Source organism: Pteropus medius, unplaced genomic scaffold, assembly GCF_902729225.1.
Source record: "Pteropus medius unplaced genomic scaffold, Ma_sr-lr_union100, whole genome shotgun sequence".
NCBI classification, from domain to species: domain Eukaryota; kingdom Metazoa; phylum Chordata; class Mammalia; order Chiroptera; family Pteropodidae; genus Pteropus; species Pteropus medius.
In genome coordinates this window covers 23158096-23172666 of record NW_024349800.1, presented here as the reverse complement: position 1 = coordinate 23172666, position 14571 = coordinate 23158096, and the positions used below count along the sequence as shown (strand labels likewise).

Sequence of the window (14571 nt, the reverse complement as noted above, 5' to 3'; positions counted from 1 at the left end):
TACAATCGCTGTTCCTTTTGCCTAAACATTCTTCTCCCAAGTAGGCACCTGCTTCAGCTCCTTCAGATCTTTATCCAAATATCACCTTTCCAGTGAGTCTTTCTCTTGCCCTCTTATTTAATACTGCAAACACTACACACACACACAATTTTGTATCTCCCTTTCCTGCTTTATTTGTCCCTTCAAAACTGTTCGCTATCTATCATGCTGTCTCTTTTATTTTTCTTATTCACTTCTATCTTTCCCACTAGAATACAAACCCTGTGAAGGGAGGGGATTTTTTTCCCTGCTTTATCACCTAAGTTTAGAACACAGCTTAACAAATAGTGGATATTCGAATAGCTGTTGTAAGAATGTGTGAATAAAATTTTAGGGCATGGCCTTAACATATACTTATGTAAGAATAATTCAGAAAGCAGGAGATAGAATATAGTTCAATTATGTAGTATTTTGGTGATTCAATTTGCTACAGGGGTTAATGCTTAGAACATAAACACAAAAGAATGGATCACAGATCTTTTAGCCAGTGGTCTCTAAAGCAGGGTAGCACAAGATGATCTATTGGGATGAGGGACCAAAGTGTTAGAATTATATTTATCTTATAAATTTAAATAAATAACCAATGAATTTTCACAGTGCCCTTACGCAATATGTGTCAGAAGGGCAGCATGTATCATGCATGGCTCTTGAGGTACCCTAGGGAAGAATGGAGTGGGAATACTCATGTTAGGTGTAATTATATATTTACATTATTATTTCTATCCTGTTTTACGTGTTTTATATTTTTATATGATAGAAATAAGCAATTACAGCTTCAAGAAGACAATCTGGTAAAAGACTCTTCCCTTCTGGATATTTACTGTCTAGCTTCATGACTCTACCATTGTAGATGAAGGGAAATTTAATTCCCTGTATGAAGTAAGGAACATTTAGATATTAAGATTGCTTTGATAAAAAAAAGTTAAGCCATAAAGAACATCTTTCTTGCTAGTGCATTTAGGAGACCTAAATACAACTTCTTCTCCTTGGCCAGAATACTAACATTCCTCTAATACAACTAAGTAAAAGTGTTCTGTTAGGCACTGGCAAAATGACAGAACAAATATTCAAAATGCTTGAACAGAAAAATATTGGACTATCGATTTAAATTCAACAAGTTTTCAAAACACGAATTTTATAGAAAATGAACCAGATTTTTCCCAGTTGGTAGGAGGAAATTCGGGCACTTTGGGAAGAACATGGTCACTGAGTCACTATCTAAACTGTCTAGTATGTAACTTGCAAGGAACCAACTCTCTAGCAGGACTTAACTCTGAAAAGGGCCTCAATTATTCAACCACTAAACAAAATTCCTTTATTAATAAGTAAGGGATGTTTTCCTAAGAGAACCAGAGATTGAAAATTGTACCAAATTGTACCTTTAAATGCAAACTTCTCATTTATTTCAAGTGAATATTTTTGAAGTGTAGGGCAGAACGGTCCACAAGTTACCACTTCTGTTTTCTCATTCTGTTATGCAAAAACGAACTCACAGAGACAAATTTAAATATCTATTTTGAAAAGTATTTACTTAGTTTGAATAAATTAATTGCAAATAAAAATTAGCTACAATATATAGATTGAATAGAAATGACTAGAACAAATACAACACAGGATTTGATTTCCTTGCATTAGTCACAAAGCATGTGACAATCTAGAAAACTTCAAAATTAATTATATTTCTTTGAAAAGGGGGTAACAGTAGTTACTGATACATCACAACTAATAAACTTATAATACAAGTTTCCTGACATGCATTTCCTGAGTGAACCCAAATGATGATTTTTAAAAAACAAGGAAATTTTGACAAGTTGAAGTAAAATGAAATAGTTCATGGCTTCTAAATAACAGATGTTTTTTAAACCAAAAGAAAATTCAGAACATCGTTATAATAGGATAAATTAAAGCTATGCTACCATACGAAATTTTGCTAGTCAATTAAATATTACACAATTTTTCAAACGAAAGGAAAATAAATCGAAAGATTAAAATACTGATTCTGTCTAATCTAAAAGTGTATTGATTTCTACAAGTGCCACAGAGTGTTTGATGTAGTGCAACTGTCTATACTTTCCTTGTGGTGCAATAAGAAAAAAAAAAAGAGGTGGGAGAAGAAACCTTTTCTTGCTCCTGAGAGCAAAAAAATTTATTGAAACTAGAGAATAAACAGACCATGCAAGCATGTCCCTCCACTCTGCTGTCAATGGTCCTTATCTGCCAACTGAACATTTGAGTCACACTGGCAGCTTTCCATAGAATTCAAACCCAAAGTTAAGGCTGGTCTGCTAAGTCAAAAAAAGGGGGCACTACCATCATTCAATGCTTTGCATCTCTTAGATTTCTTAATGTCTAGATAAGGCCAAATACAGAATAATTATTTAACAAGCATTTCTTTTTCTAAAAAATCAAGTCACTCTCTTTTCTTGTTAATTTATGCTTTTTCTCATGGGAATGATTCTTTTTTTCTAGAAACAGCGAACAGATGAACCATAGTTTGTATCTGAAAAATAAACTTGCCAAATGTTGCTGATACTAAAAACAGATTAGTTATCATGGGAGAAAAATAGATAATCTAGATTAATTGCATATTCAGAGGAGCATATAAAATGTTTCTTAGCATTAAGTTTTTGTTATAGTACTACACTTGACAGAAACATTAAGGGAAAAAAGCTTTCCTGATTATCTTCAATGTGGTTAAAAACAAACAACTTGTATACAACGGTAATATGAATTTGATTTTACAAAGTATTCTAATTTACCGAATTCCATATTTAGAAGGGGGTGGGGAGAGAGGCTCTCGTCCTTCTTCCTAACTTTGCAAATCCTTGAGCTACACTCTAAACTACCATTCACACCAAGAGTGTGACACCATCGTTACCATGCTACTCTATCAAGAACATTCTAAGATATTTTCTATAATAAAGATAAATAGAAAAAAAAGTTAATATACAATGTTGCTGTATTTTACAATGTTCGCAACAAACTGTAAACTAACATAGTATGAACCAACAGTACCCTCAGTTATACAAAACAATTTTCAACACTGAGGATGGGTGATTCAAAAACACTATAATGAAGGCATCAAATTAGACTGTCTTTTTTCTCTTCAAAATAGATTTTAAAAACTCAATTCAGAAGTCTGATAATTTCAGAAATTCCTTTGCTTGAGTTTCCCAGATTTTTGCTCAAAAATTGTTACTATTTATTATAAATGTTTAAAAAATTTCTTCATCTTAATGCAAATGACCAGATCAGAGAAATTGTGACGTAGACAACAGGTTGAAAAACCCAACTCGCTTAGCTTACAAATTTATAATGCAGTCCTGGAGGACAACTGTATGTTAGTCTAGAGGTCCTTGGAAAATAAGTCTGATGTAGCCTTGTTCACCAGCCAACTGATGTGCACAAAAGGGACAGGCTGCATGAAAAGTATGAGTACCGTGAGGAAGTGGGATCTGGGACCAATAGGCAGTTGTCTTTTCTGAACACACATGCCCACATGGGCTAAATGCATGGGTTGGAGGACCGGCGTCCACATAAAATCCAGCTTCACATCCAAGCCACAGAGGGACATAGGGACCAACAGACCTACACATAGGACATTCACGATCTTTTCCATCACGTTCTTCTTTGTTTCCCCAGTTATGATAGCCATGCACGTGGCCACAATTTAGATATACCCATGGTTGTTTCTCATCGACAACATCTTTCCTCTTCATACTAGGAAATGCCAGTGTGTTGAACCCTACAGGGCACTGAGGTCGTGCTGCATTGATTTCCTGTCTTAAAGCTTCTAAATGCTTCACTGTAGGAGTGTGGGAAAGGCCTTCTGCAGTACGCCACAGCAATGTTGCACCACAAAGGTCAATTAACGAGCCATCTTGTAATTGATTGGTTTCAATTTCCACCTAGAGGACACAAGAATCAAAAAACACATTCACCACTGTGTTTTGGATTTTTACGTAAGGGTGTTGGTTTTACATGATCCTTACTCAAGAACCAAGATCGTCTGTAACTGTTAATAAATATTTAAGAAACTAACGACAGTTGTGAAAAATATAAGTTTGAAAATCAAGGATAAAATACTGAGCAACTTTATAGCAAAGATAATTTATGATTAAAACATCTGGCTAATCAGTAAGTCTAATATTTCCAATAAATATTATGGTCAAAGATATACAGATATAAGTAGAAAATACACAGTGCTGTTTAACTTAGGAAAGCTTAGGTTTTAAAATATATTAACATAATAGGAAAGAATACATTTTTAGCGTGTCCTAATTGAAACATTAAGATATTATCCTCTAGTGTAGTATTTAGCAGTCAGTGTTTGATAGTCAGACTTAGTACTCCGTGTCAGCAAGAGATTTAAGAGTTTTGGGGAATATGTACGTAATGCAGTCAGTCCAATTTGCCCTATGTGTTTATTGTAGCTAAATAAGAAGCTACATCTCAGCACTTACCATTTTTCCTCTCTGCTGGGCTGATCTGGTTTCACGCAGGCTGAATACATTTCCACACACGGATATTTCTCTCCAGATTCCAGGCTTAGAGTCTTCTGTGAACCCATTACGTGGATGCATAACAAGAACACCATTAGTGGTTAAGCCATCCATCTGCCCATCCGATGTCTTCCATTTGGCAGCCTTCTCCTAGTAGGAATAAGAGTAAGCTTCCATTTATTTGTAATTTGGAAATAGAAGTGATTATGAAATAATGCACCAGTTAGAAAAAAAGCTTTTTACCCCAAGAAAGATGTTTTTTGATGAGTCAAATCCTGCAGCATAAATCCGTGCTGTGTAGGGGGGATTCCGTTCACATATGATTCTACAGGCAAATCTTGATATAGTGCTTTGCACTGACTGTGTATCAGAATTACTTTGACTTCCAGGAACTGTGTCAGTTACTACAAAATCAATGGGACTTTCAGTCGACCGACCAATCTAAGGGAAAAAGAAATATCTATAAACCTATTCAAAGGAACACAGTGGAAAATCCATTCAAGAAAGAAGCAATCAGGTGAAATCATTAAGCCTCTGAAATTTCTAAAGCTCAAACTTATATTTAACTCTGGGGGCATCTATACCCTTGAAAACTAATCTATCAGATTTGCTCTGATATAATAATCACTTAGAGTGTAGAATTAAGTGGGTATTTATGACCTAGAACATGTGAAACCCTCAGGGAATAGAGTTTAGGATGGCTGAGATTTCTAGATGGCTATAGATTTTAATTTTAACCCCTTAAGATGGGAAAATGTCTAATATGTGTTACTCTACCTTCTTGAACAGAATATAGTTAACATACAAGTAAATCTTTTATAACTCCAGAATATGACTATAAATAACATTTATATTCAGCTGAAGTACAGTGATGTCTTCAAGTGCTATAAAAGCATACAAGAACACCCATCCTTATATTAAGGGCTTACACAGCCTTGCTTTGAGGTCTTATGGATACTTCACAGATTTTCTTTGTCTTTTCTGGTAGGTTGTCAGTTATCGTCTCTTGCTGTTGGGCGCACTTGTCTCTAGCAGCTTACGCCTCCTCTAACCAGCTACTCTTATTCTGCTATGGATTGAGAAATCAAATAACCAAACTTCAAAGAATCTTTTCAAAAGGTTCTTGGTAAGAGCCTAAGGGACTCTCCAGGGAGCAGAGAAAAGGAATTTCAGTACTTGACTTATCTGGCATTAATTTTACATGCCTAGATATCCTTTTTATTTTCTTCCTGGTTCTTGGCCGTATTTCAGAGACAAGGTTCCCAGATAAGAGTTCTGGTGCATGAAATGTCAGAGAATTAAAAATGTCTTCAGAGTACTAACTAGTAAATAATTTCATTTTGAAAAATGAAAGTTGAAAAGAAAAAAGGAAATCAGTGGAATGGATGACAGACCAACATGTGTCACAGGGTTTTAATGTAAACATTTTAAAATGTTCAGCTCATTAATGTATTTATTATGAAGTAATATCATAAAATTGAAGAATGTGGATACTGGAAAAAAAAAACAATTCTCTACCAAGATGATGACTCTTAAAAGTCATTCTCTGCATAACTGAGCCTCAAGAATTCCTCATATCAGCACACTTTTGGATAAAACTCTTTAGTGTTTTTGTCTTATCATCAAGTATAAAGTCTTTATTTGGTTTGGATAGTTTTAAGAGGAAATTGATTGACAAATATAAGATTGGATGTCCCTTTTCCTTATTTTAAAGATAATGATATGCAAAGAAAATGGTGTCAGGCTTTTGAAACTAAAAATTTATTTCCATAAATAAAAATACTCTTTTAGAGCCAAAAGATGTAGGCCAAGGAATGGATTGAGAATTGATATTCAGAGTCAAAATATTCGGAATTTATTTGGGAAGAGAGAATACTGATTTTGATCTGTGCCTTGGAGAAGTTCTGACACATCAAAGCAATTTGGTAATGATTGGTAAGAAGGAAGAAATCTTAAGTATCTATAAAGAGAAGAAATCTGCATGATTGTGATGATATGCCAAAATATAATTGTGTTAAGATAGACTTTAAATTTCTCCTCTTTCTAATTGTTACTACTAGCTTTAAAAATACAAATCTTACCATCTCATTCTCTCCCATCCCCATTAAAAGCCTCAACAGTTCCTTACAACTTATCTAAACTTATCCGTTTCTTATTTCTGGTAATAATTAGAAACCGACTTCATAATTTGCTTCTCATCTACCAACCCAGCCTAATTTCCTATTATTTCTGTTCACACAAAAAGTATATTCTAGCTACAAGCCACTTATTCATCAGTCTTCTACCATGCTGTGAACTTCTTTGCCTTTTCTTTTGTCAGAATGCCTTTCTGCTGGTTGGACTGACAAAATCCTACTCAACTTGATAAAAAGAAAAGGTCCAGATAAAAAGTCACTACTACAAAGTCTTGTCCTCACCCTTCTTCAACCCGATCAGAAGACTACTTCAGTGTAGCACTATGTGAGTGATCAACTTGTAATGTCTCCTTTACCTCATAGTGTCAAGCAATGCTACGAGTTGGAGTTTGAATATCTGATGGCTTGAACAATAAATGTTCTTGTTTAGAAGGAAAGCAATCCTATAATGCTTATAAAACCAGTTCTTCAAAAACTGGCTAATTTAGCAGGGCAGTTTCTGATATATCTCAGGTTTTGATGTAGAAATATTTGGATTTTCCATAGGTATAATGCCTGTAGAAAGGGTATGATCAGTTTACTATTATTGGGAAAAAAACATCTATTTCTGTGTAAAAAAGCGAAAATCAAATATACCGCAACTTATTCAAGGACCTTCATAAGATGGTGACGATACTATTCTATAATTCAAGATGCCTCGTTTAATCACAATTTTGCCCCCAACTAACTTTGTAATCTTTAACTTATGAGGTTTCAGTAACTTTATTAACAAAAAGATAAGGGGTAAACAAATAAATACAAAGTACTTTCTGAAACTAAAATTCTAGTCTGTGATCACATATCTAGGTAACATTTTGATTTTTAAAAAGCTAATTAAACACATTAGTTTTAACTGGTTGTCAGCAAAATGTGGAAAACCACCTCAAAGCCTGTGTTACGTTCTCATTAAGATCCAAACCTTCATCTTCATTAAGGATGTTATTTATTTTTAATTTTTTGGTAAAAGCAACATCCATATTCTAATATTAACTACAGAGACACTATTCTAAAAATTCAGTATTCCACTAAAAGGGTTGGGGGGAATGAATGACTTAAAAGAAATATTTTGCTATTGGTTATAATTAAAGACATCTCCAAACCTTTCACATTCGTTCAATCTTATAAAATGAAGAAAAACTGAAAAGTCATTGAGACAATAATTATAAGAAGCAACATTATCAGGAGGTATAGAGTGGCTAAGTAATGTTTAGCAAGAATTCTGATTTCAGAGATCATCTCTTAACCGTGCTACACTAACTTCCATACATGGGGTTTAGAAATAAATATTTATTTTAATGAAATACATTAAAATATGATAATCCTTAATCTGACAATAGCAAAAGTCACTGACAAGTTTTAACTTTTTTTGTTTTTAAGAAAAAAAAAATTCACATATTATAATACCTGAAACATATCAGTGTTGCTGTCATGAGTATATTCAACCACCACTGTCTGGGCCCGAGATAAGGTATATGATATGCTATGCTGGTCCTTGTTGCTTATTGCCTAAGGAAAAAAAAGATTAATAGCAAAAATTAGCGGGCAGCTCAATCAAATCAAATTTTAAAAAAGAAAAGTAATCTGTCACATATATGACATATTTTCCCCCTGAAATTTATGTTAGAGATTAACAACTTCAGCTGTGACAGTAGTTTCTAAGGTTGAGTGGAGTGTAGAAGAATACTCTGAAGTAGTTATAGAGTAAGAACATAATTTCACCATATAAAAACACCATAAAATTTAGGTCTTCTTTACAAGTATTTTAAATTATAAAGTAATCAAGACCAAATCTCATGTAGAAACTGAAAACAATACTCAGTACTTCTCTGATAAGGAGAAAATACAAAATCTTTCAAAAGTAATCTTACTTTTAAAGTAACCCAAAGAGTTTTACAAAGTTAACCAATAAGCAGAGTTAATTGCTTTTCCTAACCATTCTGTCACTCTATAGATGACAGATATTTGCCGTATACTGGATTAGATACAAAGAAAATTCATAGAATGATTAAACGTTACCAAAGGAAATTAATGTAATGCTTACGACTGTACTTCTGACTTATCCCAAACTAAAAACATTGCTAAAGAGAACTTTTCAGTTTTGTTTTCAGGCATTTTCTATGTATGTGAGTTGAAGATTACAGAGCGGGGAAAACCCAAACAAAGGAAGTGGAAATAGGTTGCGTAAAAGGAAAACAGCTACGAAGACACAAAAGAATGATTATACCCAGAGAGGTTAAATGAAAAAACTGTTTCTTAATTAGAGTTTTGACATTATAAAATTTTATTTGGTTTCAATTTGGAGCTAATCTGTAATAGATAGCGCCTTAAGACAATAGCTTTAAGATTAGATAAGACCATGAAATTTTCATATATTATACAAAGAGAATAAACAAATACCTGGTACTAACTACCTAGCTTAATCAAAGTTTAATAATGCCAGTTTTGCTTCTGATATTTTAAAAGAAATTAAACTCTACAGATATAACTGAGGCTTACATGTCCCTCCCTACTCCCCTTTCTTCATAGAGGTATTCAACCTCAAGAATGCAGCAGAGATCATTCCTATGCATGTTATTTTTTTACTACATATTTATGTATTCATAAACATTATATAATTGTTTTATAGGTTTTAAAATCTACAAGTACTTTAACTCAGCATTAAGCAACTGATTTCTGAATCAAATAATTGCTCAGTATTTTGGAAGTTAATTCTTAATGGTTAAAGAAATTTTAAAAACATAGGTTTTTGTATACTTGGAGATTATAATCCTTTTTTTTTTTTTAGTTATTAAACCTACTTAGATTGAGAATAAGGAATATATCAAGTTAAATTCTCACTGGCCTGGAAGGCAGGGCTTATCCATTTATCCCAGATGATTGTGCGACTGAACAGTTTTCTTCATGACCTCATACTACATTCTTCCAAATTTGAAAGAGGAAAGAGTCATTCTTTGGTCCCTAAGATTTTTTTTTTTGTCCAATAAAGATGAAAGGGGGGCAACAATAAAAACATTAAGAGCATGGCAGTAAAAATGCAAGGAAAAAGTACAGAATAGGATATTATAGAGGTAAGGATTAGAAATATTTTTCATAATGATAATGGTTCTCAACCTGAGGTCGTATTAGCTATATAAGTGGCATTTAAAAATATGTAGGTGCATTTTTTTGCTGTCACAACGATTTGAGGGCTTAAATAGTATTTAATAGGTGGGGACCAAGAATATTAAATATCCTGCACAAAGTAAGGCACACCCAAAATGCCAAGCACTCCTGTGAGGAAATATTGGAAAGATCCTCAGATTGCAGCAATAACCTGTTCACTTCTGCCACCTTAGCACATCCCTTCTCTGCAAAGCAGCAAAAGGGAACAGCTAAAAGAAACTGTCCCTTTTCTACATTCACTGGCTCTCAAACAGTAATAAATGAGGCCTAGTTAAGGCATAAGGACTCTTGTTTTAGACACCCACATTGGATATAAAACAAAGCCAAAAATCCAATTAACTTCAGGGACTGGAGCTATGACCTAAAACGAGGCATTATATGTCAATTTCTCTGTCTCTCATTTAACTTACAAAGATACACCTCCGGTGGTATATTATTAAAGATCCTGGGGCTGCTTAGCTAAAGATAATAGGTATTTCCAGAAGTCAAAGAACTCTTTGTAATTTTATTCACTTATTACAGTATCAAATTCAGTCTGAATTATACAATTGGAAGTAGAAGAATTCATAGGAAATGTGAAGATCTGAAACTCTCCATAATGGTCTATCACTCTAAGAAAAGTCCAAGTATCCTGAAATGGTGGTCCAGGTTCTGGAGACTTTGGTGGAAAAAGAAAAAGGGGCTAAACGCATTAAATATGCAAGGAGATTGAAAACTTATGTTATAGATAAAGTTAGGTATTTGCTTTCATAGCTTTGATTCAATTTAATAATTATTGACGTCTTTCTTTAAGGCACTATCCTAAAAGCTAGCAAAAAACGAAAAAATAAAAACAAGATCAGCCACAAAATCTTTGATAAAGACCCTTAGTGAAAGAAATTACCTCATCTAAAGATGCTGCTAGTACCTAAATAGCCTTCCTATACACTACATTCCCTGCTCAGCCTAGGCGAGGCCCCCTACTAACAGTGGGGAACTCCTTACCACTCTGGGGAGACAGGTGCACAATTCTAAATGCTAGATAAAGCCCTGGCCCTACTCCCACCTTAAAACAACAACAACAACAAAAGAAAAGAAAGAAAGAAAGAAAGAAAAGAAAAGAGAATATTTTCTTCTAATATCCATCCACTCATCCCGGTTTGTCATTATACAAAAAAAAACTACTAAAACAAAAAAACTCCTGATGTCATTCTATATGGCAGCTCTTCAAATATCATGTCTCCAAAGTGTCTTCTCCCATCCAAACAAAAGGAAATTTCTGGTATAGAATGTGAAGGGAATGGTAAAGAATATAAACATATAAACATAAGTAGTCCAACTTCTCCAGTTAATTTACAGTTTTTGGTTTTTTTTTTTTTTACCTTTGCAGCCTGAGGAGTACAAGCAATATGCACAGTGCTGGGCTTCACCCCATTTGCCTTAGGTCTTTTAAACAAAGCAAATCTACTTTTCCTCCTTCCTCTATCGCCGTTTGGGAGAGACCCATTATACCTGATAGGGGAGAAAAGTTTAGGTCATCTCTTGTTAAGAATCACACAATTCCAACAAATGTTTTACTTTGTTTTATAGAATCAATTCCTAATTATCTTTTAGCACATTTTAAGTATCTCAAATTCCTTTTAGCAAATGCTGATCCCCAGAAGTCTGAGCATGAAACAAAATGAGATTCTTGCTGGCCACATTCCTAGTCATAGAAAGTATGTTCTAGATTATACGCACAAAGCTAGAATTTGGATCCAGGTGTTTGTCATACTTTTTTTTCATTCTTTACTTTGAGTCATCTATACTTTTCTTCTCTCTTTTACCCAAGATACTCAAGAGCTGATTACTGGCATATCTAACTCCTTAAGACTCATTCTATTTTTTTCTAAAGGTGAATGTTTGCATGTGCTAATCTAACTTTTAAAAGTACAGTATGAATTGTTTAAAACATAATCTCCTTTAATTGTGAATCGAACAACTTTAAAAAGCTGAACTTTTGAAATAAGGAATTTTTAGACTTAAGTCTCTGCTACTTGAATGTACATACACACTCACATATATTGGCAAAACCTGTTCAACTGAGAAGCCTGCTATGTAGCAGTTAAATATACTTTTGTTGTTCAGATATTATGACTATTTCTCCATGATAATATATGTGTCTTGAAGGTAAGCAAGTAAGTAAGGACTGAACTAATAGGAAAAAAAGTTCAAAACAAAACATTTGAGTGTTTACTATGTAGTAGGCACTCTTGGGTTCTATCCCATACATCACCTCACTTAATCCATCCTCATAAAAACACTGCGAGACTGGCATCACTCTTTACTTTTACAGATTAGGAATTAAGTTATTCCTCAGAAAAATGAAATTCCTCAGAGACTCGGAGGAATAAAGTTATTTCCTGAAGGTCACACATGTGACACTGGCAAAGAGAGAATCTGGATCCAGATGTTTGTTGTGCTTTTTTTCATTCTTTCCTTCTCTGTTATGGCACAAACAGTAGCTTAATATTAATCTCTCCTCATTTACTGTACCCCGCCCTTCACCATCATTGGTCAATCTGGGGGGAATGAGGCAAGGAATAAGGACATTTTGAGGTTGGAGGAGAATGTGATTGTAAAATGGCCTATTTTAGTGGCTGACAAAGAAAAGAAGGGAGATTACTCAGGCTGCCATATATAGAAATTATACTGACCATTTATAAAAAAATAAAGTCAGCTAAGGCAAATTTTTCTAAAAGAAGAAAAAGGAAAGACAAATGAAATGATTATGTGACTTTAGACAAATACATTTTTCATTTCATCTTTAAGAAGTTCTGTCCTTTCTGAGGGTGAGGCAAAGTTTATGCAGTATTTGAGCACTTAAAAGTGATGGCATAAAATGAGAAAAGAGCTTCTTGATTTGGTAATATTGCCTTGTAGCTTTAAATTCTTTCTGGAAATAGGCAGGATATAAATTCTTAAAAAAATTTTTTTAACCTATATGCTAAAATTCTATTATACATTGTTCAATTTTATGTGTCATCAGATTAGAGAAACCTTACCCTAAGACAATGAGTTCACCATATTTTACTGGTGCTTTGGATGGATGATTTTCTTGATCAGGAGAAAACATGAGCTTGGCTGTCTTTCTCAAATTTTTGTTCACTGGTCAGGAGCCTTGGACACCTTTTGCATTATTTCCTAGAAGAGAAAAGTTTTCATTAATAATATAAACAATGAATTACAGTTTAAATAAAAATGTTATTTTCTAGCAGTCCTTGTAAGCACAGTACTATATAAATTATCACATAATATACAAAGTATGCGACATTTTCCTGAATAATGGTTGTATACTTACTACAATTATTTAAATAGATTAAAATGTAAATTTGGGGACTTCCACTCCAGGAAAATGGAATAGACATATTTTTCCTTATTATTTCCACTAAGTACAACTAAAAACCCTGGACTAAATTATATACAAAACATAAGAAGATTCCGAAAAAGAGAGAGAAGGCAGATCAGCTGAGGACTTCACGGCCCCAAAATAGACACAGTGGTGAGCTCCCTGGGTTTTCTTTTTGCCTAACATATCCCAGATTTGGAGCTAAAGAATCCAGCAAACTGGAAATGCCACTGGCAGAGATTTAAAAAAAATTTAAAAAGTGCCCTAACAAAAGCTTGGTCTCTTTAGCCAAAGGAACAAGAAAGGAGCAGCCTTAGGAAGACAAAACTTTTGACAATAACCACTCTACCGTAGCCAAACACCACAGAAAACACCGTGGTACCACCTCCACCCACTGAACTAAGAGCCAAATCGGGTGCCTAGAATTCCACTTCATAAGGCCATAATGAGAAGGCCCAACCTCCCAACCAGGTTAGTGTTAGGGCAGGCCAAGTAGGGAGCCAGGATTTCCACCCTGCTGGCTGGTAACATGCCCCCATATCTACCTTAGCAGTGTCAGAAGAAAATACATGGGAAGCTTGAACTTCCACTTCTACCTGGTGGCAACAAGGATCTCCTTTCCTTGGGGGTCAATGGAGGCCGAGTAGGGAACCTGAACTTCTATGTCCATCTGCCAGTAAAAAGGCACCTACTTTTTAGTATCAGGAAGTTAGTGGAAATACAAGGTTTAGATAATATCCAGAGTCTCAGAACATAATATGAAAATGTCCAGGTTTCAATAGAAAATCATTCATCATATCAAGAGCCGGAAAGATTTAAAAACATGCAAAAAGATAATTAAGACGCCAAAACTGAGATATTAGAATTACCTAATAAAGATTTTAAATCAACCACGATGAAATGCTTCAGTAAGCAATTACAAACATATTTGGACAAATGAAAAGAAAACAGAAAGTCTTGGAAAGCTCACTGGATGGGCTCAACAACTGAATAAGAGGGGACATAGTAAAGAACCAAAACAACAGAGAAAATGGACTGGGGTAAAAAAACAAAAACAAAAACAGAGCCTCATCAACCTGTGGGACCATAGCAAAAGATCTAACATTTGTATCATTGAAAACCCAGAAAGACAGAAGAGAGTGAAGCTGAAAAACTACTCAAACAATGGCTGAAAATTTACTGAATTTGTAAAGAGAAACAAAACCACAGATTTAAGAAGCCGAAGAAATCCCAAACAAGATAAACCTAAAGAAATCCATGCCAAGACACATCATTATTAAACTTCTGAAAACCAAAAGCAAAGAAAATATCTTGAAAGCAGCCAGAG

The 14571-nt window shown here is 34.2% G+C and overlaps 1 protein-coding gene across 1 annotated transcript in view; it reads right to left on the bottom strand.

The window, feature by feature from the left end:
* Window positions 1-1415: 1415 nt before the first annotated feature.
* The window catches only part of PELI1 (pellino E3 ubiquitin protein ligase 1), a 46464-nt gene continuing 33308 nt past the window's right edge, over window positions 1416-14571 (bottom strand). The window contains exons 2-7 of the mRNA XM_039886998.1: window positions 12901-13039; window positions 11239-11368; window positions 8120-8221; window positions 4785-4982; window positions 4503-4691; window positions 1416-3947 (exon numbers count right to left, since the gene is read on the bottom strand). Coding sequence (XP_039742932.1) covers window positions 3381-3947; window positions 4503-4691; window positions 4785-4982; window positions 8120-8221; window positions 11239-11368; window positions 12901-12971 — 1257 coding nt within the window. The 5' untranslated portion in view covers window positions 12972-13039 and the 3' untranslated portion in view covers window positions 1416-3380. The remainder of the gene's footprint in view (window positions 3948-4502; window positions 4692-4784; window positions 4983-8119; window positions 8222-11238; window positions 11369-12900; window positions 13040-14571) is intronic.